At 41.7% G+C, this 26,170-nt stretch overlaps 1 protein-coding gene across 2 annotated transcripts; it reads right to left on the bottom strand.

The window, feature by feature from the left end:
* Positions 1-563: 563 nt before the first annotated feature.
* Positions 564-26,170, bottom strand: ogfod3 (2-oxoglutarate and iron dependent oxygenase domain containing 3). Of its 2 annotated transcripts, XM_030399714.1 has the most exons (10): positions 26,078-26,170; positions 25,744-25,968; positions 23,387-23,613; positions 20,036-20,111; positions 19,857-19,899; positions 17,525-17,589; positions 16,813-16,869; positions 16,227-16,380; positions 11,049-11,172; positions 564-1,477 (listed from the first exon to the last, which is right to left on the bottom strand). In XM_030399714.1, the coding sequence occupies exons 2-10, from the start codon at positions 25,809-25,811 to the stop codon at positions 1,341-1,343; spliced, it is 951 nt and encodes a 316-aa protein (XP_030255574.1). In that variant the 5' UTR covers positions 25,812-25,968; positions 26,078-26,170; the 3' UTR covers positions 564-1,340. The 2 variants fall into 2 exon arrangements, with proteins under 2 accessions (XP_030255574.1, XP_030255575.1); XM_030399715.1 differs by having other exon boundaries at positions 25,916-26,101.

Below are 26,170 nucleotides of genomic sequence, written 5' to 3'. Positions count from 1 at the left end.
AGTAGTGTGTGTGTTTCAGTCATTCCATCACAGAAAAACTGAGTGTTGTAGAAATCATTGGAATTCAAGACTGCCATGATGTACATGTTCTTCACAAGTGTGTGTAAACTTTTACCACAACTGTTGCTGGTGAAGATAGTGAAAGATTCAGAAATGCTTATGTAGGTCTGTGTCTACTGAATGTGTAAATAAGCAACTATTTGCCAACAGATTATCAATTATTTAAGATGAGAACTTTTCCATTTCATTTTTATGGTATCTTACAAATGTTTCATTGAGCGTATCCGAGTCTGCAAATTTCCGTAGGTGGTTCATGTAGGATCCCACATGCTGCAATGAGAAACTTCACTCGAAATCAGATGATCGTAAGAAAAGGAAGCTGCCATTAATCAAAAGCCAAAGAATGAAAAAAACATTTAAGCTTGTCAAAAGCTAAAGGTTGAAACTGCTACACCAAACAATGGATTCAAGTTTCGAACTCGAGAAACTATAAAGCAGAAATGATGATGGAGATGGTGTATTGTTCAGGGCAGTAGAACAATCAAAAGAGGCAGACACAAGAATGATACTGGTTACTTTAATGAAAACGGAATATTAATCTGACTGCTCAAGTGTGCTGAGCTCTTAATGATCATATTGCAGTGAAAACAGATCAAAGAAAGCTAATCGTGAAGCAAAGGGACATGGACTTCTGATTCTGCCAGTATTTTATTTTAAACCGTCCTCACCAACCCCTGACGTACATGGTAACATACTGGAAAGAGTGTTCAACAAGGAGAGGGTTCTTCTCAGAAGAAAACACCTCCTGGGTGTTATGAGCAGGGATGTTGTGAAGTAAGGTCTATTCACCAGATGTATGTCCCCTTCAAATCAAAAACACACAGACACATCTGGAAAACACACAATCCTACTTTTGCCTCTTTGACACCATTTCAGACAAAAGGCAATCCCTGCTTAAGCCATCCACCCCAACGGTCAAGAGAAACAGATTGTGGAACACTTCTACTACTAGCAATTACAGTATAATGGTGCAAAAAAAACCCAAAAAAAACTGCAGTAGAAAAACTGGATAAAAATACAAAGGTCTGTCACAAATAGGAAAACACCTCTCCAGACGAGAAGGTAAAAGCATGTGCCTTTTTTCTGTAGCACAATCAGCGGGTCATTATCTGTGAATGACAAAAAATTACAGATATTGACCGTGCAGCTACAGTGTTCCGATGTTACAAGCAAAACCTCCATATAAAAATCTCCCTTCTTCCTTGTCTCTCCCCTTTGCTCCCTCTCTTTGTTGCAGGGCTTTTCCAAGCCAGTGAACACTGCTGTCACCAGCGGGTGCCTCAGGGAAGGGCGGGGTCAGAGATGCCGTGTGCAGGGTCACAGGTGAAAGACACGGTGATGGCGTAGCGCGTCCCCCACGTCACCCTCTCCACACGATGGAGGTTCTCCGAGCCGGAAGAGAAGAAAGAGACTCTTCCTGGGCAAAGAAAGAATGAGAGGGACTGTTTAGGATAAAGGACAGAAAAATGGTCAAAGGAGCAGTTCAACATTTTGGTATATATGCTCATTCTGTAGGGATGGGCTCAAGTTATTAATTTAGGGCTTAAATTGATCCGAGTTGATCAGAAGTTGCTATAATTTTGATTTAACAGCCTCTGAATGTTTTCTGACAAACATTCGAGTAAGAGAACTATTTACAGAGCAAGTTTTCTATAAACTTGAATGAATAAAAACTTCAGACAGTTACCAAATGAATATAGAGGATATTGACACATTTTACTCTTATGATACTCATACTTTTAAAAAGTTTGATTCTTGAGCTTGGTAGGCATCATTTTAAAGTACTTAATTAGACCCAAAGTATTCCTCTTGTCCCTACATCGCTACTATAGCTAAACTGCTGCTAATCAAGAAGCAGCTCTATGAATAACTCAGGCCAATGCCTGCCTGCCCCCCATTGCTATTCCACACTCAAGAAAGGCTCGAAATAAATGTTATTTATTCATCTTTAGATGTGTTGGTAGCTAGAAAAATGTGTCTTTAACTTGACAGAGTTAAGCTAGCTGTTCACCTCTGCCTCCAGTCTTTAGGCTAAGCTAGGCTAAACACAGCTAAAAGATTTAGATGAATCCTCATCTCAGTCTTAGAAAGACAGTAATAAGCTTATTCCCCCAAATGTTGGAACTGTTGATCGTTCATGTTGAACTGTTTATTCAAGAAGTATGCAGGCTATCTGAAACACAAAAAGGCAAAGACAGAAGCCTGAATCCTGAAGACAGAAAGTGGCCACGAGGACACGCTCATCTTACTCCGGGATTGTAATTTAGTAAATGCTAAAATGCATTATTTTGACTGTCTGACCTAAACATTTTTAAAACATAGTTTTTTTTTTTACTGACTCATAGTGTGAGCTTTGGGAGGTTACCTTGGGCTAAAGTCTCTCTTATATATCAGAGGCTTTGCTGGGCCAGCTAATGAGCTATTATGATTTACCAGTCAGTCTGGTTCTTTCTAAACACAGTCTGCTCCATCTTAGATCGACATTTGCATAAATGTTTACATATATCTAGTCTGCGGTTGTACTCATAATTAAGAGATTTATACTTGAAAAGTTTGCAGACTCTTGTTTTGTTACAAAACTTCCAGATTCTTTGCATTTTAAAAGGGTTACCTCACGAATGTGAATATGAATAAAAAGATGGAATTATTGTACACCAATTTGTTTGCTCTACTTTCTGTCCAAGGAATGCAAACAACCTGTGTGTGTGTGTGTGTGTGTGCGTGTGTGTGCGGGAGCAGGAGGATGATAAATCCCCTCGGCAGGGTATTAGCCGACAACGTCAAAGGATATCAGTGCTCAGTTCAACAATGGAGTTCACATTGAGAACCCAAAGAACGGGAAATAAGAAGAAAGAAAATTAATGAACAAAAAAACAGAAAATGGGCAGCAAGACAATAAGCGGTGGTCTGCTTGTTTTATGTAATTGACGAGGACGGCATTTTCGACTGCTCAAATTAGCCACACGGATTTAGCACAAGGAAATAATCTTTGAAAATAATCCCTTGCATTTATCAATATAACATTCCTAGTGTTTACTGTGAAGGGCCTGGCAGATTCAGTACAGTCAGCAGAGAAGATTAGTAGAGACACAATGGAGGGAAATGCAATGCAGAGTATTCAACAGGGTTCACTACTCCAGAAATCACTTTCCAGGGCATTTATAGTACATTATTCAGAAACCAAGAGATGCTCGACTCAGTGAAGGAATTTTTTTTCCCCTTAATATTACCATGGAGCTATCGTATTTCAGATTTGTGTTCATATTAATGTTAAAATGTTTAACAATGGTGATTACTAAATAGCAAGGAATGCTTTGTTAGAAAAAACAATGAAACAAATGCTTAACAAGGGATTGCATTTATTTACAATAACTAAATAAATGTTTGTTTTTTCATTTTTGAAATCGAACTCAAAATTACCATCAAATATTTACTTACATAATCAGTTATCCAGATCTGATAAAAGTAAGCAAGCTAACTCAGGTGTTAGTGTTATACATTTTTTAGGAAATATTTTACTTTAGTGTTGATCAGAGATTCAAAATTGTGGATGTGCCCTAGAAAATATAAATTGAGCCACATCATTCTTAAGTTTGGAAATGGCCGTACAAAGGTAACAAACTCTAGACTCAAGTGTGAAAATGTTAGATATCATATTTAGTCAGGTAGCCCCTGTTAACTACAACCCCAACTCCGAAAACGGTTGCTTATCCTTTGACACAAACTCAATTGAAAACAGTACAAAGACAATATATTTACATATGTTACTATGTAAATGTTGTATTGCTAAATATCATTATGAAATTAAGATAATTATTAATTTTGGAATCAGATTTATGTTACCTCCAAACTGCCACGGTCAGAAAATTCCAAAAAATCGTCCTAATTTCTGAGTGCTGATAAACAGCAACATCATTCTCTCTAAGAAGTAGTCCCACTTCTTGCTAGAATTTGGTGTGAAAAGTGAGGTCTTATTCTGAGGTACAAGTGTTAACTCTGCTGAGTCCCTAGGAGTGAGTCTGACAACCTAACAAGCCACGAAGGCATCCAATTGTGGACGTTTTGCCAAATTATACCAGAGTCACTCCAGGAGATATTGGAGGGGCCCAGGTTTATTTAGAGACTAAACAACCTTAATTAGGGCATATTTGAAACTGTTTACTTGAGCCAACTTGGAAAAGCATTCTTTTGTTCACTTGAGTCAGAGCAATATCCTTTGTTCCAGGCATCAATCCATTTCAATAAACTCTGCCTGGTATGAAAAGGCAGAGGGGAGCAGTCCCGACGCAGGACATGAATGGATTAGCAAAGTCTATGAGGCCCTGATTCCCAGTGTGTACAAGGGTATGGAGTTTTCCTTAAAAAAAAAAAATTCAGGTTCTGTTTGAGTGAAGGAGCTAAAGTAACTATCATCAAGAGACTGAATCCTAAAACACTCCAGTATAGTTTAAATATTTTCTCTACTAGGCCCTGTAGCATTTGGACTTCAATTTACAATGAAGTCACAAAGAGTGAAATCACAAAGGACTATATCATGCTGTCTGTCTGGTTCTGAGATACACTTCTCCCCAGTTGTCTCTGTAAAAACACGGGCCGAGACCAGTCACCTTAATGTTGAGTCTCCTTTAACCGTTGAGCTGAAAAGTAGAGCAGCTGTACAGAACATTGGCGTAGTTATGTGTGGGTGTGTGGGTTTGGTCTCAAGGACGAACACACACAACTTCCCCGATCAATTAGTCTCTGAGCAGCAGCCACTAGACTCCCCTGTCTTCACTCAGCGCCCTCTGCCTTCCTCACTCCCACATGTGCTTGCTCCCTGTGTCCGGCGTGTGCATGCTAACTGTGACAACTGTGTACAACAGCAGTGTTTTCCACACATTCATTTATTTGTGGTGGTCACAATATCAACATTAGCCCCCACATATTGATTTTCGATATTTGGAACTGTGCGCCCCGTTCTCGCTCACTCAAGACAGCACCCGTAAGTGAATAGCATGATGTTATATTCTCCGATACAGTGGATAGTGGAGTTGTTTTTAGTCCACCGGTAAAACCTATGAAAAAGAGGAGGGAGGACAATCAAAAGGCAGTTGGCTTGACCGTAACTTCCTATGCAAAGAAGACATCTGTCCTCATCTTTCTAGATCAAGCCCCCGCAAAGAACGCCAGGCCCTGAAGTCAGTTTTTGTCATGGCCAAGCCGTGTAATTACATCGTCATGTGATGCACTGGGGAATTTTTCCCAAAGCTAACATTGTGAAAGACGCACCTGTAAAACGTCAATAAAAGCCTCACAACCTCGCGAAATGACTCGTACTGTCAGAATTAAGCAATTCACTCCAATACAATTAGGAGAGTCTAGAAGAGCTGCACAGTTACACTTTATCCCCATCCAAGTTAGCTTGCTAAACCAGAAGTTAGCCAACTCAGTCGGTGGAAGTCTCAAGTGTGCATGCTCTATGGCAGCCGAGCTGGACAGCCACCACCACAATTGAAGTCTGATTCTGTGGAAAACACTGAACAGCAAAACAATACAGCAGTCAGTAGCAATCTCTCACTCTCTCTGGGTGGTACAGCTGGACTACCAGGGCACCCAGGGGGGTGTGACATGGGAAGACAGCTGAGAACAGGCACTTGGCCCTGGGTCCCACCGATCTCCCTCCCTTTTATTGTCAAGCGGACTACAACAGTCGCAAAAATCTTTTTCAGCATAACTGTTATGTTATTATTTCCTAACTGTATGTTAAGTGATTTTCTGTACGTGGAGCTGATGCAGCAGATTGTGAGCCGTAGTTTTCCCACGTGAGCTTGTTAGGCGAAGCAGACACGCCAGGGGGTGTAGGAGCGGTAGCTTCTTGCCGCAAGCGTGCCTAGAGTCACGCTTGTGGAAAAAAGCTGGCTCCGGAGAATGAGCGAACAGGTCAATGTGTCTGTGTGAGGTCACCACAACCGACCAGTGGCAGGACAACAAGCCCGTCTTCCTGAGCAGTATGATTACCCCCTCTGCAGTTCAAACAGAACGATGCAATGACAAGGTGGATAACAGAATGCATTCAAACTGATTTCCCTTGTTAGATCCATGAACTTTATGAGCAAAAAAGCCACGACAGTCGCATGACGGTATGGCGTCATTTTTACAATAGCAACATTCGCTATATCGTTACATCCCTAGAAAGAAGAATTAAAGGGGAGCTCCACTAATCTGAAGTACACGAGTGATATCACCAGAATCCCAAGTAACAAGATACCCAGACTATGGGTGCATTGTGATCAATCAAAGCATCCACAATCAACCCTTCAGGTATATTGTAAAGCCTGTATTAAACATCCTCTTGCTTCTTATTTCATGTAACCTTACTGACTAGGAGATTAGTACAGCTCTACATGTATAACTGAATGGGACTGAATGGGAGCAGGTTTCCTGCTCGAAAGGAAAGCCCATACAACACCACTAGCACAGTCACAAGGCGCACAACTCATCGACACACGGTCCAGTCAACATATCGATTGTTCCCATTTCACCTCAAAGTTAATTTATGGAGGATCGCACAGGCTGTAGGGTGTCTCTTGGGAGGCCGGGATGATGATAAATGACTTGGGCTGACAGTCAATTGAAAATGAAAATTCTGGATAGATTTCAGATGGAAAAAACATTCCCAAATGCAACAACTTGTTTTACATTGTGTCTCAGACCAGGGCTCCAACTTCAAACCCAAAAGAGGAAGGAAAGAAATATAAACATTTGTTCCCTTCGCTCCATGCATTAGCCTATCGAGCAGCACTGAGCAAAGTAGAGACTTCCTCAGCTCTTAGACATAACTTCACTTGTTTGCAATATAAGTATGCAATTTTTGGGTTTCCAAACCACCTTCTAACACCACCTCCTAACATCATAAAAACAAACAGTTTTACAAAATATAATATCTAACTTCAATAAAACTATATCACTATCACTGAAAATATTAATCATTGAATCAGTTAGAGAATTTACAGAGAACTACTCAACAACAGTAGTGATAATTGAGAATCAATTGTTTTAGGTCTGTTCCGGTTTCTAAAATGTGAGGAATTGACGCTTTTCTATGTTTTATCCCATTGCAAATTCAATAACTGGGTTTTGGACTGGTAGTCAGACTAATCATGGAGTGGACAGTATCCCAGTTTTGTCAATGGTGTCACGTTCTGCCACAACATGAATTTTGCAACACTGTCAGGAATGTTTTAGCACATTGATAAAAAAGGTTAAAGGGCTAACCACACGTAGAACTAAAGTTACATCCAGCAACTACCGTTTTCCTCGATAATGCCCACTTCGTTAACACAAACATGTGAAAGGTAAACAAAGCAGCCCGATTTCTTAACTGTCATCTGTAAGAACCATAACAAATAGCACAGCCTCCCAGCTCCCACTGGAAATTTCCTTGTAACAAGTGGAAAACTTTTATATGTGTGCGCCAATAATTTTACTTAAAGCAACATAAAAAACATAATAATACATGGACAGGTAGCAATGTGAATCAGCCCTGTTATGTGCCAAGAATCACACCAGACATTTTATTGTATGTGGTGTCTGTATGTGTGCAGAAGCAAAGCCATCAAGGTCAAGCAGGGGTTTCAGGCGGCGGCCCAGCTGAGGTTATCTAATTCCCCTGTGGTTGTCCAAGCTGGCAGGTTAGCCCCCACTGGTCCTTCAAATGCTCCGTTTTTATCAGCCATTGCCAGCCAAAGCCCTTATCTCTCTATCACATATCTACTCTTGATCCATCTCCCAGCCGTTTTCTGTCCAACTTCCATACCATCTCATAGTACCAATGGGGATGCTTTCACATTTTGCAAATCCATCAGTCATCTCTCTTCTTCTTTTCTACCTTACTTCCTTCAGCAACACTTGCACCTACGTCCCCCTGATTCTCACTGTCACTTCATTTTTGACTTATGCTCTCTCTGACAGCCAAGTCCTGATTGTTTCCTGGTGTTATAATTACCCCTTATTTGTAGCTGTCACCTCAATAAGCCATGATTATCTGAGCGAACTAATCATCCGTCCAGATATGATGATCAGACTCTCCCCAACTCAAAACTTGACAGTCTGCTGCCCAGCATGTAACATGAACAGTTTCCCCAATTACGTAATGGGATGTTTTTAGCAGGGACAAATGAATGATCTGGGCTATTGATGCATTATGCATTGTGTTTTTCTGTGTCTCCTACCTGATGCACCTCTCAGAATAAAAATCATAGTGACAGACTTCAGCTTTGACAGGTCCATCTTATGTTGATTCTTGAGAAGCGCCAACGCCTCTGAGTATTAGAAATCTATTGAGGAGAACCTCGGAGAGAGAACAGCCGACCAACTTCCCTTATGTCGCATCCCTCCTCTTCTTCCCCTTCTTCACCCAGCAGGTTTGAGATCACTCTGTCACTATTCTCTCTGTTGTCTGAAGGTTATTCTCACTTCATTGATGTAAGATGGCTATGCTGTTCACAAAAACAAGTCACAGGAGACAAGGCGGCAGGAAAGATGCAGTCACCACTTATTACCATAAGTCCTTCAGTCAGCGTCCCTCACCGCATCCTCATGGGACGTGTCAACGGCCCAGGGTGCCTCACTGTTGCTCATTGACTGGGTAAGAGGCTGGGGCTTATGGGGAGAGATGGCAGAGTCGGGATGGATGACATGGAGGAGCAGGAAGCGGGAGGAAAAGTGAAAAATAATAGGTGAGGGGAGAGGAGGAGGACTGACATTTTGAATTGCCCGTTGATTAAAAGTGACAGAGGAGTTGGATTGGAGGGCAGGTGATGATGGACAATGGGTGAGATAAAGGGAAAGTAGAAACTGTGGTGGCGGAAAAAGGGAAGGAAGGGACAAGGTGAACAGAGACAGCAGGGGATGGTTTGCTGTCAGATATGATAGAGTGGAAGTAATGCTGTCAGGAAGCGATAACAGTCTCAGGAGATGTTTTTCATATTGAACAGATTCACTAATCCTCCGCTCATTGAGAAGCAATGCCGTTTACAGATGTCACATATGAGAGCAAAGCAGGGAACTTCTGAGATGCTGACTTTATTGCAAATTACACTTTTTGCCTGAAGCTCTTCAAGGGCTTGGTGACACCACCAGCAAACAGCAACATTTTGGGGTTAAATCAGTTTATTTCAATGGAATTGCTGCAATCAGCAGATCAACTAAATCTGCAGACATCTTATGTATAAAAACAAACTTTTACACATAAATACGTGCCATTAACAAATAAATAACAGCTTGCAGTTCAGGATAGTGTTCTGACAGTGCCTAGTTTCTACTGTCACACAAACCTCTATTGCCAGAGTAGAAACTGATCAACAAAAAGAGGCACATCTTCCAATCAGTGAGGTAAGACTATACACAATAAATCGGCTGCATTTCAATGAGAAGTAACAGTGCCTACATGTACTGTCCCTGTCAAATAAATAAATAGACCTATTGAATAAACTGTTACCTACTGGCTGGCTAGTGACTGAGCCAAGTTGCCGAATGCCTGTGTCACTACCTGCTGGTTAGCAAGATAGAAATCTCTAAAAGTTAGCCGGTAGTCTAACTGGCAAATGCAAGCATGTTCTCAACTGGCAATCGTGTCACCAGTTAGCTCTTCGGGTAACGTAGTTTGCCACCTATACTGGCAAGAAGTCACTATAGCCGCTGTCACATCTACACTGCAACCCCAAAATTGTGTGTTTTACCTGGTGAAGCTAATGTCCACTGTGTAATGTTCCACTGAGTCCATGTGTGAACAGAGCCGAGTCAGAGTTCAAACATTTCACAACGTCACAGTGGGTGTGTTCATGAGGTTGTACGGAGTGTAGCTGTTTCCTATATTTTCTGCTTGCCTGTATATTACAACTGCTATATTGCCAAGTTGATATTGCAGACACGTCCTCTTGCATGCTCTACCAAGGTTTCACTGTTGCCCTAACCCTGTATTTCCAGTAAGCAAGAACATGTTGGACATAGTATTGTGTGCAACATGTGTGAAAAGGCAGCTCAACAATGTCCGATCCAAAGGACATTGTCCAGAGTTCACATGTTAAAATGTATGATGTCACCAAGCTTCTTGCGCAACCTCTTTTCTAGTGTGACAGGCCTGAAATTATTTAACTGAATATTTAATCAGTATTGCATTTACTACTACTGCTACTACTGTCTTCTCCATATCTCCTTTATTCTTGTTCTCTCGAGTTTTTTTCTCCTTTTTTGAGAGTGCTGGACTGTAGAGTCTTATAACAAATTTATGATCTTGACCTGCAGTATATCAATAGCACTGGCTTGACTAACACAAAACATTTCCAATTTGGCCCTCATGTAAGAATCCACAACTTTCTTTGAGGTTCCATAACTAAACCAGACTGCTTCCATTGTATCACCTATGAGGGCAAGATGTTGTTTTGTCAAACCCTCCAGGTACTATAAGTAATAAAGCCTAATCCCCTGCACCTTCACTGCACAGCAGTGTGTGCTGCTGATTACCCACTTACAGAGGATTATGCCCACTTCGCTACACATTTCAAAAAGACTGCCAGATTCCCTAATGCGGCCAAGTACAGTAATTATAATGGTAAGCGTAGCTGCGATAATGAAATCCTTTATCTAGCTTTCATCACTTACTTTAAGTGTGGATTAATAGGCTTAAATACACAAAGCCAGGGGTTACCAGGTGTTCACTGATAGTCTGGATTTACACTATCCTGCCTTACAGCAGATCACAGCCTTTTAAGCTGAAGCAGGAAAAAGCACTAACTTGACACTATAGCCCCATTCACACGGTCTTTTCACAGTGATTTATTCTGCCACACTGTCTGTATAAAAGTTACAGAGGCAGAACGGGGGACAGTTCCGTTCCACCTCTGATGCCCCAGAGGAGGTCACCCTGTCTGTTCTACTGTTCCGTCACTACAGCAGAAATTTCTGAAAAGGGCTTACGGCAAATTTAGTCTTCACTAGTTGGTAGTTACCTGTCCGTGGTTCCACTGTCCGGTTGCCGTTTTGGTCCATGAAGACAAATCTTCCCCCAGTGAAGTCGGAGCCGTAGTCAGACAGGTACAGTAGTGAGGTGTAGTCAAAAGAGCCATAAGTCACCTGGCAAATTGTGAGAGAGGGAGAGATGTGGAGAGCACCTACATTAAAAACATGATTGTTCACAATACACTGACATTGATACAAACTCTACAGACATGCTTGTGGCTCTGTGGGGCTATACTTAAGCACAGCGGTGCTTGGGAGCTCACTTCCTCGCATCCAGGACATTGAAAAAAAACGCTGCCTGACCAGGGCTCATAACATCAGGAGAGACACCTCCCACACCCGCTGCTGGACTCTGGGAAGATGCTCCATAGCCTTCGTAGCAGAACAGCCAGGTTCCATAACAGCTTCTTCCCACAAGCCATAAGACTGTTAAATACAAAATAACAATTCCTCCATCCTCCCTCACACACCCACATAGATAGAATACACCCTGTAATCACCTTACAGTGCAGTCGGATCGAAATGCTGACACGGAACTTTCATTTTTGGTGAGTCTGGCAGCCCATCTGGACAAAATCAGTATAAGTATCACCACATCTAATAAAGATCTTGATCCCAATTTGGCAAGTGCTGGCCTTGCCATCGTCTGGCAATACAGAAATATTCAGTGCATTACCACCAAACCCCAGAGCAGCTTCTTTCCTCACTTAAATTCATCTGCAGCACTCAGCCAGTACAAAAATGAAAAAAATAAAAGAAAATGTACAGTGCATTCAGACAGTATTCTGACCCCTTCACTTCTTCGCATTTTGTAATTTGCAATTATTAGATGGAAGAAGTCTGGAACAACCAGGACTCCTCTTAGAGCAGCCTGCTCAGTGTAACTGAACAAGGAGGGAGAAGGGCCTTGGTAAGAGAGGTGAGCAAGAGCCCAATGGTCACTCTGGCTGAGCTCCAGAGATCCTCTGTGGAAATGGGAAAAACTTCCAGAACAACCATCACTGCAACACTCCACCGATCTGGGCTTTATGGCAGAGTGGCAAAACTGAAACCTCTCCTCAGTGAAAGTTTAGGAAAGCACCTAAAGGAAACTCGGATTGTGAGGAACAAGATTCTCCGGTCTGATAAAACCAAGACTGAACTGTTTGGCCTCAATTCCAAGCTTCATGTCTGGAGGAAACCAGGCACCGTTCATTACCTGCCCAGTACCATCCCAAAGGTGACGCACGGTGGTGGCATCATCATGCTTTGGAGTGTTTTTCAGCGGCAGAGACTGGGCAACTGTTCGGGGTTGAAGGAAAGTTTAATCGAACAAAGTACAGAGATATCCTTCATGACAATCTGGTTGAGAGCACCAAGGACTTTAGACTGGGCCGAAGGTTCACCTTCTAACAGAACAACAACCATAAGCAAAGACAACACAGGAGTGGCTTAGGGACAACTCTGTGAATGTCCATGAGTGGCCCAGCCAGAGCCCTGACTTGAACCCAAACAAAAATCTCTGGAGACCTGAAAATGGTGTGTAAACTGCTCAAAAAGATTAAGGGAACCCTTAATTGTCACATTATAACACCAAGTCAGTTCAGGGGTATCAATCTGTCCGTTAAGGACTTCACTTTTTGCACATTTTGTAATGTTGCAGCCTTATGATTAAATAATTTAGAGTCATTTTTTTCCTCATCAATCTACTCTCAACATACTATAATAATAAAGCCGAAACAGAATAGTGGAAATTCTAAAAACGGGTAACTCCTGAATTGATGGAAAAAAAAAAATGTTATTAGTACACATTAACTTTGCTTATGATACTTCTTGGAAAAAAGCCTTTTGGCTCTTACCTCCATATTAATATTTGTTACCTCATCGTCTCCCACTGCCCCTTGACAGCTGGAAATATGTGATCTGAAAGGACCCAATTCTTTACCCCATCTGTCTCTCCCGCCATTTTGGGACTTACTGACTAACCCAACCCTCATTTAAATGTAAATGGCCCCTGACGTCTTGGTGGTGAATTTCCTTCCCATCGATCATGCTGCTGATAGGGTGTCATAGCGGCAGTTGTAAAAGGGCAGCACAGAAAGTGTTTTATCTCATTCATGGCAGGGATAAACGGCCCTCATAATTAAACTAAATTATATATGCAGACTTTACTGTCAAATGTTGTATTTTCATTTGTGACCTTGGCCTGTCTTGCAGTTCAAAGAAATAAGTGCACCACGCTGTTAATGCAGTTATCATCCCTGTAAAATTGCCTCCAGACTTGGTTGAGGCAATCCAAAAAAAACTTCACTAGTTTTTTGGATTGTCGAAAACATAACCTGCTCTGCCCAGGTAATTATTTACTGGACAAAGAGATGGTACATACTCAAAACTCCTATAACGTCAGATCTTTTACATCCAAACTTTCACCGCGAATGTAACAAATTCCGTAATATTAACGTATAGAACATGATAAGGTAAATGGAAAACACCTGAAGGCAGCAAGTAAGCCACGCTTGTGTGTTGGGTGTTGTTAATGAGGTAGCCTACCGAAACCAGTGTGATACCAAATGACACCGGCCTCAGCCCCGTGCACTAACAAGCTTTTACACAACAACATTAGTACATTCAGTGCATGTGTCCTGCTTTTTCTCGAATGTCATTAAAGGGGTTGAAATCGCTAAAAGAAGCTTCCTGTCTCTCAGTCACTGCTGAGCAAGCACACCTTGCCACAATTTTGCTGTAAAGAGCATAACTTGTCGCACTACGAAATTAATGATAGAGAACAATATAAAATCACAGCTGATGTTTTACTATCTTCAAGTGATATGCAGGATATTATCATACCACATACACCTTCTCCTGTCACTAGTAAATATGGACAAAAATCTTTTTATGTTTTCAACCAACTTTATGAGGTTGTAATAATCAATATATTTTAGCATCTTCTAGCACAGTGTTTTCATTTCTCAAACTCTTCCTCATCAGCTGAATGCTACCTGCCCATCACCAAACAGCAGCTAGACAAAGCTGGCAGCGGAAAAAAAATACAGTGGAGCATTTAGCAGCCATAGTGACATATTTTTCACAGTTGGATTTGGTGGAAACAAAATCAGAGCTCTTCCAACTGTGCCAGGGGCAAGGAAGTGTACTGTGCTGGAGCACAGTACGGAGCGCTCACGCTAGCCAAACAAACTGGACTTTAAAGGGCTTGGCCACGGTACAGATCACCTAGTGGGAGTGCACCATTAGTCATGTTTTCTGTATTGTTCTCCATCCATGGTGCTGCTACCGCGCAGCTAAATGTGCAAGAGGTAATGTTGCTCAGGTGCAAGAGCAATGCAAGTTCAGGACAGCAGGGGACTGGGAAGGGGTGACAATCGTGCTTTGGCACAGTACAGTGCAAATGGGCCAATTGTGAGTGCACCCTAAGAAGCTGGCTCAAATTCAAATTTTAATTAACTACTTAAGAATAACTAGAATCTTGGCAGAGCCAGATTGAAAAACTTGCAGCAGCTCCTGATGGTTGAAGTGATTTGGTTAGCACAGATAAACTGACTATATATCCTTGATTTTTATAGATAATTATTCAGACAAAAACTAGAAATAACTTTAATTTAGAAAATTATCTCCAACTACTCTCTGCGGCTTATTTGGATTTCAGGTCCAGTTGGACACAGACTCACAGCCCTGTATTTTGTTTATGTCAGATAGGCATTCACCCAATGCAGAGCACTAGTGCTGTATCAACGACAGTTTCCCTGGTGATATGCTTTTCCTCTTACCATCAGGACTCCAGACTGTTCAAAACTGGCGTTACATCTACAAACCCCAATTCCAATGAAGTTGGGACGTTGTGTAAAACGCAAATAAAAACAGAATGCTATGATTTGCAAATCATTTTCAACTTAAATTCAATAGAATACACTACAAAGACAACATATTTAATGCTCAAACTGAGAAACTTTGATGCCTGCAACATGTTCCAAAATAGCTGGGACAGCGGCAACAAAAGACTGGGAAAGTTGAGGAATTCTTAAAAAACACCTGTTTGGAACATTCCACAGGTGAACGGGTTAATTGGATACAGCTGAGTGCCATGATTGGGTATAAAAGGAGCATCCTCGAAAGGCTCAGTTGTTCATAAGCAAGGATGGGGCGAGGTTCACCACTTTGTGAACAACTGCGCAAGCAAATAGTCTTAAAGTCTAAGAACAACATATCTCAACATGCAATTGCAAGAAATTTAGGGATTTGGTCATCTACAGTCCATAATATATTCAAAAGATTCAGCGAATCTGGAGAAATCTCTGCACGCAAGCAGCAAGGCCAAAAAACAACATTTAATGCCTGTGACCTTTGATCCCTCAGGCGGCACTATATTAAAATCCAACATCATTCTGTCGAGGATATCACCACATGGGCTCAGGAACACTTCGGAAAACCTCTGTCAGTTAACACAGTTCGTCACTACATCTACAAGTGCAAGTTAAAGCTCTACCATGAAAAGCAAAAGCCCTATATCAACAACACCCAGAAATGTCGCCGGCTTCTCTAGGCTGGAGCTCATATGGGATGGACTGACGCAAAGTGGAAAAGTGTGCTGTGGTCTGACGAGTCCACATTTCAAATAGTTTTTGGAAATCATGGACGTCGGACGACTGAATTGAATATAAGTTAAAAAGGATTTGCAAATCATTGTAATCTGTTTTTATTTACATTTAACACAACGTCCCAACTTCATTGGAGTTGGGGTTTGTACTAAATAGCCTCCAATATTAACTGCCTCATCAACAGTTATCCATTTGGTGCTCAGTCTCCTGATGCACCTTTTGTAGGGTGGATAAACGTGTTTCAATCAGGTCAAACCAATCTTCCTTAAGTTTCTTCATCTCTAGTATCAGATCTGTGCTTAGAAGCTTAGTTCCCTGGGTACAGCCAGTCCATTGAAGAGATCAAGATGATTTAATTCAGCCCATTTCATGTGAGCAAATAATTGCTCAGCCATGTCATTAGAAATGCAATAAATGTTCTTTTGCCCTCATTTCTAAAACTTAAACCCTGGATCACATCGAGCTCATACATGCAATGACCCCCAACCCCCCCCCCCCCCCATACTTACCAGAAGGGTGCCTCTCACACAACATATCTATGGTAGCAGGTGCTACAGCTCTGTTTATGTGTGTTACCTTATCTATGTGTGGGTGCCAGTACTCGTCGTGTTGGGTCTTGGCTCCTGTGCTGTTGATTCTGGAGAAGAAGGTGGGCTTGGTGAGGTACATTAGAGTCGGGTCCAAACCAAACGTCTCAGCAATAACTGCCTGGATTCGCCCGCGCACATCTCTGATGGTGAAAACCAGAGACAATATTTCAGATTGAAATATCTAACTTAATTGCTTGAGGAAGTATGACTAATTTACACAATACAGTGAGTAACTTCGGGCAACTCTCGTCAAGAGCAAATGTCAACTGCAGTTCAGCATCTGAGGTCATGTGGAGAGCAAATACTTTGACAATATCCAATATCTTTATATCCAAGTGCTCATGATGTTCCTCACTTTACTGATCATTGATCAGCTTTCGATCATTCAATACCTTTTCAAATAAAAAGAGAACGCTATTGCGGCATTATAACTATTTTTGCCATTGTTGTGGACAATATACCATCATTTGAGAGTGTGTATCGAAAAAATGTCGGATATCACATTTTGTAGCAGAACTCTAAAAATATGCAATAAATGCATGGCTGATTTTTAATTAAGTTTCCTTAGTCACCTGTAAAGCTCGAAATCCTCTTGTGTAAACACATCGCCGATCTGATCCCCAAAATACCTGTAGCCACATCAAGCCACACAATCACAGACAAAAGTCCCAGACACAGACAAAGCCAATCAGAGACACATGAACAGACAGTAACACACGAACAGACACAGCAGAGAGAGAAAGAGCAGAGGAGATGTGTTAGCATAAATTAAACTTTCTCGCACGGCACAGTGCACCATTACCCAGACGGGTGTGCAACCCAGCTGTGCTAAGAACAGCGGATAGTTAAACGTCTGGCTGCTACACATGAGGAAGTCCCCAGTGGAGGGTGAAGGGTGGGAGCTCTATCGTCATCACTTCGTGATTAAAATCAGCCACCTAGTCCCCGAGGACATGATGTCAGCCACCTGCCCGGTGGGACAAGAGAGAGATGGGAGGAAACTGAGGGTGAAATGAATGAAGAGAGGAGGTGTAGGAGAGGGAGAGAGAGGAAGATGATCCAAATAAAAATGGGTTCGCTGGCAGAGATGAATGAGGGCCGTATGGGTCACTGGATCTGTAGAAGACAGCTCACACGGACATGCATCAGTAAGATTGATGACTATATTCTTATTTTGGTGGATACATTTCTGTAAATTTTTACATATCATGCAAGATATCATTTGTACAGGACCCAAAAAGTGACACAGAGAAGAACAAATACAGACAAAGTGATCTTTCCAACCTGTAGATGTTGACAAACTGCTTTCCCATCGACAACGCTCCAGAGTGCAGGTCCAGTATGGAAGCCTGCAGGTCCCAGGAAAAAAATTACAAATCAGTCGCACAAACAAAAGTTGGTTGTAGACAGTGGCGGTTCTAGACCAGTTTTAACAGGGGGCTGGTTGGGGCTGGCTTTTTTGTTAGGGGGCACATACAACCCAGGAAAAAACAGACAAATCCCTCATTCAGACAAGGGATAAATGGGACTTAAAACAGTGTTTATAATTTCAACATTTTTGATCGGGTAGTAAACTGCTGAGACACTTTATTTCCGCCTTTCCCTTCAGTACAAAATCATTGCAAGAAATCTGTCATTGTATTAGTGATGCAGACTCCCAGTCAGGGGGGCCACAGGGGAGTCCGGGCTCAGAGTTACGGGGGCACTGGCCCCTGTTGCGCCCCCCCCCCCCGAACCGCCCCTGGCTGTAGACAAACTGTACATGCATGGCACAGTTTTTGTTTATATATTTAGCGTCGTTCCCTCTGTGGCCTTTTGTGGCGTTCTCACTCTGCCCTTTACTTGTTATTGCTTGTCGTCTCCTTTGGGACACGCTTCTGTTTTTCTCCAGCCAGAAAATAAGTCATTTTTCTCAGAAGTCTTCCATTTGCTTGCCCTCCCTTCACTAAAGGGCTTTAACACTCCTAACACTCCATAAACAGTTCCTTTATTGGCAGTGTACCAGGCCTGCTGAGGACAGAGAGCAGGGGGTAGGGCATACCAGGGACATTGTGACATCTCAGGACAAGAAGATGAATCCATGTTGTATGTGCCAGAGCAGCTCGTCAAGCTGGAGCTCTGTTTATTGAGCCAGGCTGCCTTCTAGTGTCAAGGGAGCTCCATTACAACAGGGTGTCTGTGTGAAGTCAGGGCATACTGCGTGCATCCGGACAAATATAAAGGTCGTGCTTATTTCTTTGTGGGGAATAGACATCTGTTCTTGAGAATACCGTCATGGCAAAAGTCTTGAAGTAATATTTAATTAACAAACACTTTGGGGTTGGGGGGGGGGGGGGGGTGTCACAGTTTGGTGTCAGCAGCTGCAGACTCACTACACAGTTGACGGTTAACGGGGAACTAAAGTGCGAGTTCTGCATGGATACTTTTAGCCCTACACGGTTAGAAATATCTGCTCGGCTTAGCACAACAAGCTGATTGGCATGCGGGTCAGTCCCCCTTTGGCAAGAGTAAATGAAACGTCGGAGCTGGACTATCCACCTGCATCTTTTAAATCAGTTAAGTGGGATCGCTTGGGCTTCCCGGTCAGCTGAAACTTCTTAACCATACTGAGCTGTGTATGAGCCAAAACAAGCTGTGTATAACCTGCGTACGGTTATACTCCTGCTTGGGTCAGTTAACTAAATTCTGTATACATGTACATGAATTTAATATGTTTGACTCTGCTGTTAAAGGATAAGGCTTGTGGCATTCTATCTTCTTGTTACCATCAACAAATCCAATTTAGTAATCTCGTACTCCTCCCTGCTTCTCCAAACTACTGTAGTAGATGATAAAACCCCTCTTTCAAAAAATCTCAATCAACAATTTTACACAATCACTGTTTCTAGTTAGGCAATTATGGAGTCACATGTAATTGGCAAAATGAAATATTTTTGGTCGGTGCCAGACCAACCATAGCTTGCAGTCTTTCACAGGATGTCGGATGTGACTGGGTATAAGATGCTACGGACTGAATTCCAGAATGTAATCAGTGTGTCAAAAGCCTGTGCAAGATATGTTGGTTTGTGTAAAATTAAAATAAAGCGGACGTGTTGGTTTTGGCCCTTTAAAGGGGCTTGATGACAAAAATAAAAAAAAATTTAAAAAAAAACAGAATCATCATTTTAAAATTAGCTACACATGGAAATCTGCCCCATTTAATTATTTAAAGCAAAGTTACGTCACCTTCTGATCTTCCTTCAGAAAAGAATGTTCAAATATAGATGATCCCTTTTATTCTGGTTTGTTATCTTGACTTCATTTCCCAACAACAAAACTATTCAGTGAATGGATTTTTTTTTTTAAAAGACAACCATCACTTCTTGTGATGTTGGGATGTTCTTGAATGTACCACAACAAAGACTACAATACGATAACGAAGGATTAACTGTTTTTCGCTTTTTGCTTTGGAGAGTGGTCAGGAAAAAAAGGTTTAATGGGTACAGAACCACATTTTCCCTCTTAAAAAATGATGTTAGAAGAGGCAATAGACTCATAATAGACAAACAGGCATATGTATTTTATCTCTGCCTTTCTGTTAATTCATTCCAACAATTTAATTTGAAGTTATACTCACTCCTCCCTCTGACCCAGCCAACGCCAGCCCTCTCTCAGCCAGCCTGTGTGTCAGAGACAGGCAGCATTTAAAAACAATTCAGCTGCGCCACAGAGATAGAAGACAGCGAATGGGGAAAACAAGTGATGAGGGAAGGAGAGTGAGATGCAACACACGGCACTTCGTATAACAGTGTTTACCTCCTGAGAGCCTGAGCTTCCTCCCTCGTCACCACTCTGTCCGTGACGGCACGGCCACACTTCTGAGGGGTGCATCCTGGGAGAGAGACATGTGAGAGAGGATTCAGATAATAGCGGGGTATCTTGGTTCGTGCAAACTACTCTGAAGTGAGAGCAGAGAGAGAAAGTGCAATGTAAGGAATGTATTAGAGTTCTGCTCATTAATGCAACAGAATTCTTCCGGCCAACCTCTAAAAATGTCTTTTTTTTATATATATATATATATAGCTCAAAGCTTCGTCTTTTCTTTAGACACTGGAGAGGAGTTTGAACTCAAAGAAGCCTGCATGTTTAATATGACAAAATTCCAATTTGTAGTCGTCTTTCCGTCAAGAAAAGTCGGAAAACTGTTTTCAGATTTCACAGGAGATCAGGCAGATAGCTATATCCCGTCTGAATTGAAATAAATTGCGTTGGGCATTTTGGGGAATATAAAATACTTTGATTTCAATACAATAAATATTTGAGAAGAATGTGTCCTTTTTATCATTCCCTTTTACCGTTTATATCAAGAACATTGTAATGAGCTGTGCAAAACTGACAGTTTTAAGTGGAATTCTGTCTCTGTCATCCATCAGCCACTAGACTGTGTTGTGATCACGAGTTGAAACAGTCGCTCAAAAGGAAATCAACTATGTTACAATTATTTTGATAATTGATCCGTTGGTCGAGTCATTTTCCAAGCAAAAATGCGGTACATCTTCTGATTCTACATTCTCAGTATTTCCTGCTATTTGTCTTAACAATAGGTCAGACACCACAACTTTCAAAGCCGTGAACTCTCTGTCTATTGTTCACACTATGAAACTTGTTGGCTAGTTTCATGAGTCTTATAGTCGTGGTTAGCACACTATATGACTGATCAGGGTGTCACACATTACAAAATAAAGCATGTGAAACCTGATATGAAAAGGCATTTTGTTAATGTGTTGGTTTGCAGCAAAAACACAGAGAAGAAAAAGAACCATCTTGGAAGGGTCCGCATATATCGATTGTTGCTCACAGGAGGGAGGGCCGATTTGCCTATGATCCGGGGATTTGCGCTGGCAAGTGGAAAATAAATAAGGGCTAAAATCCTGTAGTGTGGCCATAGCTTTATGTGAAAGTAAACAGAATATCTTTGGGTTTTTGGACTGTTGCCTAGAAAAAACAATAATTCAAAAAAGACTTCAGGCCCTATTTTACTCTCGGTGCAAAGTGGCGCATAGTACATCTCAAGTGGCATTGCTTGCTTCAGACCCACGTTGAGTAAAAAGCAAAAGTCCTGGGTGTGTTGGTCTTAAAATCAGGTGTGGTCAGCTGCGCGGTGATGGCGGATTGCTAGCTTCAGGCAGCAGAAAGCAACAGCGCCATAGACAAAAAGCTGGTCCAAGGTCAAAGGACCAAAAGCCATTTAAAGAGCGCATTTTTTAGATGCGCCTACACAGGTGGGTTCACACCATGCATCCACTCTGATTTGAGAGGCTGCTTTCTGTTAATTTAAAAATTAATACGTACACATTATTGTCACTGTAACAAATATTGTGGCACATTTAAGCAGGGAAACTAAAGGGCTCTCTATTTTAACTTTTGAGATGCATATGTTAAACAGGACCTCTGAATTGATGGTCAATGGACTTACATTTCTATAGCGCTTTTCCAGTCAACTCATCGCTCAAAGCGCTTTACAACACTTGTCACATTCACACAAACATTCATACACTGATGGTAAAGGCTGCCGGGCAAGTTGCCAGCTGCTCATCAGAAGCAATTTGGGGTTCAGTATGTTGCTCAAGGACACTTTGACATGCAGCCGAAGGATCCGGGGATTTGAACCAGCGACCTTCCGATTCTATGTACCTCCTACCCACTCCACCTCCTATGTATCAGGACAGCTTCTTTACGGCAAACTATTTTACATGAATTAATCTGGATGGCATGAATGACCTTTTGAGGTGTAGAAGAACACAGAACATTACCATTAAATACTAACAAATCCTGTCGGTGAGTCAGGAGCTTTAAACAAAGGAGGTAATCAGCTGTTCCTCATGCGTAAATGTGCATGTTAATATAGAGATACCCATATTGTTTCTGCTGCTGGAGGATCAATGCAGGTAATGTCATTAATATTGTCATCAAACAAACTGCATGTTAATCAATGATAAAACTAAGTGTTAGTTGCACTCCTAATCCTCAAAACAGAAGTTGTACCAGGTCTGACCTGTGATGTTTCCTTCCAACATATGCAAGGTTAAGCTGAATACTATTGAATTAACATGAAGACTAAAGCAGCACAGAGTTAAACACACAAAGAGAATCTTAAGTTTACTCCTAATCTTTGACATAGTATCATATCATATGCAGAAAATACAATCAAACTATTAAACTATGAGACAGTGAGAGCAGAACAATTTTTTGTTAGACATTTTTCTTTCCCCTTATAGTGTCAAAAAGTAATTATAATCAGACCTGCTGTCTCTATGATGCTATTTTCAACTTTTTTCATGCCAACTGATTAATTAATAAATATCCACTTTATACATACATATGGCAGATGAGCAAATAGGGATCAAATAGAGCCCTATTTTTTTCCCTCTACACTTCAGCACAATTCATCATCAATATAAGGTGAAACTGACGATGAAGATTTATGTTAAAAAAAAAGACAAGTGTCTGAATGACAAAAAGCCATAATTTAAACAGCTAAATGTGTGACCAGTGTTATGTAGGCCACATCTTAAGAGGGCGTCTGAGTTGCTGTTACCACAGTAACTTTAAATGGAACATCTATGTAGAAAGCCGAGTGCATGAGATTTCGTAGTTTAAGTGTACAAAAATGACTGAGTACTGGCTGCCAAACAATGCTCTTTTGGTTGCAACCATTATTTCAGTTTATCCACTGATGAAATGTGTAAATAGTAATATTATGGACGAGTAAGCTTGTGCTATATTGCCATCTAGTGGATTTTCCAAAGGCGGTTCCTTGATAAGAATAAGGATAAAATGATTTGGATTTAGTTTTCACAATGTTCACAGAAAGAATACGTAATAAGTGAATCATACTTTCAATTTTACTTTATAGTGTTTGCTCTGACGAGAACAGGAATTCAGAGAAATTTAATATGATTGTCATTAGGAAAACGGTGTGTTTCAACTCTTAGATCATGTAAAACTGCTGAAAGCCAGAGCAGAATCCAACACCAGGAACATGCCACTGGATTACATGGTATTTATCTAGTAGGCTTGGCTATATTCGGTCCTAAACATGTTTACACAGTGGACAGGTGTGAGCTGATATCCTGACACAGTATAGTGCAGAGAGCGGAGTCTCACCTGGATAACGTTTGTAGTTCTCATAGTCTTCAGAGCACTGGACGGTGTAGACTCTGGGCTGGACCGAAACGAGCTCGCTTTGGCTAACCAGTGTTTCTGTGATGTCACTGTCCAGAGAGGCCATGTACAGCCACAGGGTTACCCCGCACACAGTCAGAGCGACCACCAGCATGGCCACAGGCCCTCGGTACCCCCTCCATGCAGATCCCTGCCGTAATGCATTACCTCTGCACAAGACAGGAAAAAGACCACGTGATCAACTGAATTTGACAGATTGCTTTAAGTGCTCAAACCACAGGCACTTGTACACCAAAGGGGACTTTTATAGTTGCCAAGTGGGACTTGGGAAGAACAGAAATTATGATTTGATGATGATAAAAAAATATATCTATCTACATATTTGTGAATAAGAGAAAAATAAAAAATCCAAATAGCATAACAAATTGGTGGGATTCTCATATCAAAAAACAACAAGTCCGTTTTAAGAATTCTCCTGCTCTCATTGGACCCTGCATTACTTTATTGTTTGTAGATGGCATATGATATATCTGGTGTAGTAACTGGACCTTGGCATGGCTTGTGTCCTGTCTGTCACGTTGCTGATTCCACTGTTCATACGCTCACTTTTGACCTGTTTCCAGGGACCTACGCAGTCAAGGCCAAAGTGTGCCATGCTTGAGCTGGCACAGAGCGCTCACACTATTCAAACAAACTGGATTTTGGGGGTCAAACGTACTTGGGCACAGTACAGATTGCCTCGTGGGAGCATGCCTCACGAGAAATGTATATTAGGGCTGTCGGTCGATTCAAATCTTTAATCATAATAAATGCATTTCAGCCCTGAGTCCTACTGAGGGTGTGGCTTATCCCTGTTTACACACACGGCAAAGGAGAAAATCTGGTTTGACTGACAGTAACCTGAGCTGAAAACGTACACTCAGGTCAACACTAAAGCACTGACGAAGTTCAACACACCAGCGAGTGCAGAAAGACAGGCTTTGGTCCTTCTTGGCTGTCAGAGAGGAAATACGCCTCCTGGTTCTACAAGACAGATATAGGTAAGATTTTTGTCATATTGTATAGTTACATGTACAGCGAAATAAAAATAAAAAACCTTACTTCAAAAGCTGCCTTTGTTTTGTTGTTGACGTTGAGTAATGGAATATAATTCATTTAGTTGAATCTATAAACAAACAAGGGGCTGTGCCCAACAAATTCATCTTAAGTCTCTGCAGATGTTAAAGTCGTCAGACAGCTGCTCCAGCCGCAGCAGTCATGAGAAACAAGCATCACTTTACGTGACACGTCAGAGGAAAGGACACTTATTTCTCTTCAAACATAAGGTGCCTTCCACTTTGCAGACCATTTCTTTTTACATTCAGTACGTCCAGCAGCTGCCCCTACAGAGTACATACTGGTGCATGCATTATGCATACAGTTGGAACACACTACTTCATAGCAGCCTTCCTAATGTGTTTTCGGAACCAAATCTGCTTTGTTTGTTTTGCCTTTGTTGTTTATTTCCCTTTTTCTTTAATTCTTCTCATTCCCCTTGTCCATTACAGACACTGGATTTGATATCGATGTGTTTCTGTATGCAGGAGGTGTGATTTTGATTTTGCTATCTGCACAAGCAGTTCAATGTGTCTAATGTGAGTTTGTCATTGTTCATTTGATAGAATGAAGTGACCGCTAAATGCCCTGCTACACAGTACCCTTAAAGGTTTCTGTTGGTGGGGAGGAGAAACTTTAACACGCTCCCATCTGTCATTACAACTTATCTTATGCTACACGGGTGATTGTGGGTCAGAACAGCCAGAGAAGCATGATGGCTTGCATACAAAGACGCTTGCATACTGCAAAATGCGACCGGATGTAGCAGGACATCCAGGACCCCTTTGGCATACTGCATTTCAGATACTGCATCTTCATCTGGCATACTAAATAATATGGTAGAATTGGTAGTGAAACGCAGGGATATTTCCTCGTCTACTATATCCTTCCATAGTTTCCTCTCCACGAATCCTCGGTGGGAGGACGCAAGTAACAGATGCAAGTGAGGGGGACTTGGACGCAATTAGGTGAAATGGGATGGACCCCCGGTGTGTGAACACTGGGTATGGTACACATAAACACAAGTTAAGCATTACGGTGTCTCTATCAACCTCTCTCTGAGGGCTACATAAACATATACACATAGTATCCGTTTGACAGTGCTATCGTGATATTAGCTAGGTCCTCGGCAAGGGATCTAACGTGACTGGCTGCATGGTGACAGTACCTGCCTGGCACACCCTCCCCTTTCACCTTGTTCAGCCCCACACAGGCAGAACGGTAGCTTAATGTTATCAACTCACCTTTTAATTTTCTTCTCTATCTCAGTGGCATTCGCGCCCTGCGCTTGTCTCTGTCGCAGCAACGCCATTTCGACTCAAACTGTCTACTACGTAGCATTTACAAAGTCCTGTCATACACGGCGCCTTGACTAACTATACCGTAAACTCATGCGTACACCCCGCCAATCGTCACCTGGAGCGATATCCACTTCCTGGTGCACGAGTATCGGCCACCCCATTGGCTCTCTGGAAGAGAAAGCGGTGTTATCATTGGACCGCAACCAAATCCCAGTTTGGCTACAACGACCAGCTGCATAAACAGATAATGTGGGCTACTATAGAGCTATGTGCGAACCCCGACGTTGATATTCTTCTCCAAACGTCCCAAGCGTTTAACTCGTATCCTGTAGCGTGTACTCTTCTATCAATTGCTCTTCCTGCTGAGACT

The sequence above is a fragment of the Sparus aurata genome, chromosome 20 (assembly GCF_900880675.1).
Source record: "Sparus aurata chromosome 20, fSpaAur1.1, whole genome shotgun sequence".
NCBI lineage: Eukaryota > Metazoa > Chordata > Actinopteri > Spariformes > Sparidae > Sparus > Sparus aurata.
Note: the sequence above shows the minus strand (reverse complement) of the source record. Positions and strands in the feature narration are given on the sequence as shown.

Coding starts and splice junctions, on each gene's coding strand:
- ogfod3 (XM_030399714.1), bottom strand. CDS start 25,811: ATGGCGTTGCTGCGACAGAGACAAGCGCAGGGCGCGAATGCCACTGAG. Junction 23,614..25,743: donor ATAGAGAAGAAAATTAAAAG/GTGAGTTGATAA, acceptor TGTCTTGTGCAG/AGGTAATGCATTACGGCAGG. Junction 1,478..11,048: donor GACAGTGGAACCACGGACAG/GTAACTACCAAC, acceptor TTCTTTGCCCAG/GAAGAGTCTCTTTCTTCTCT.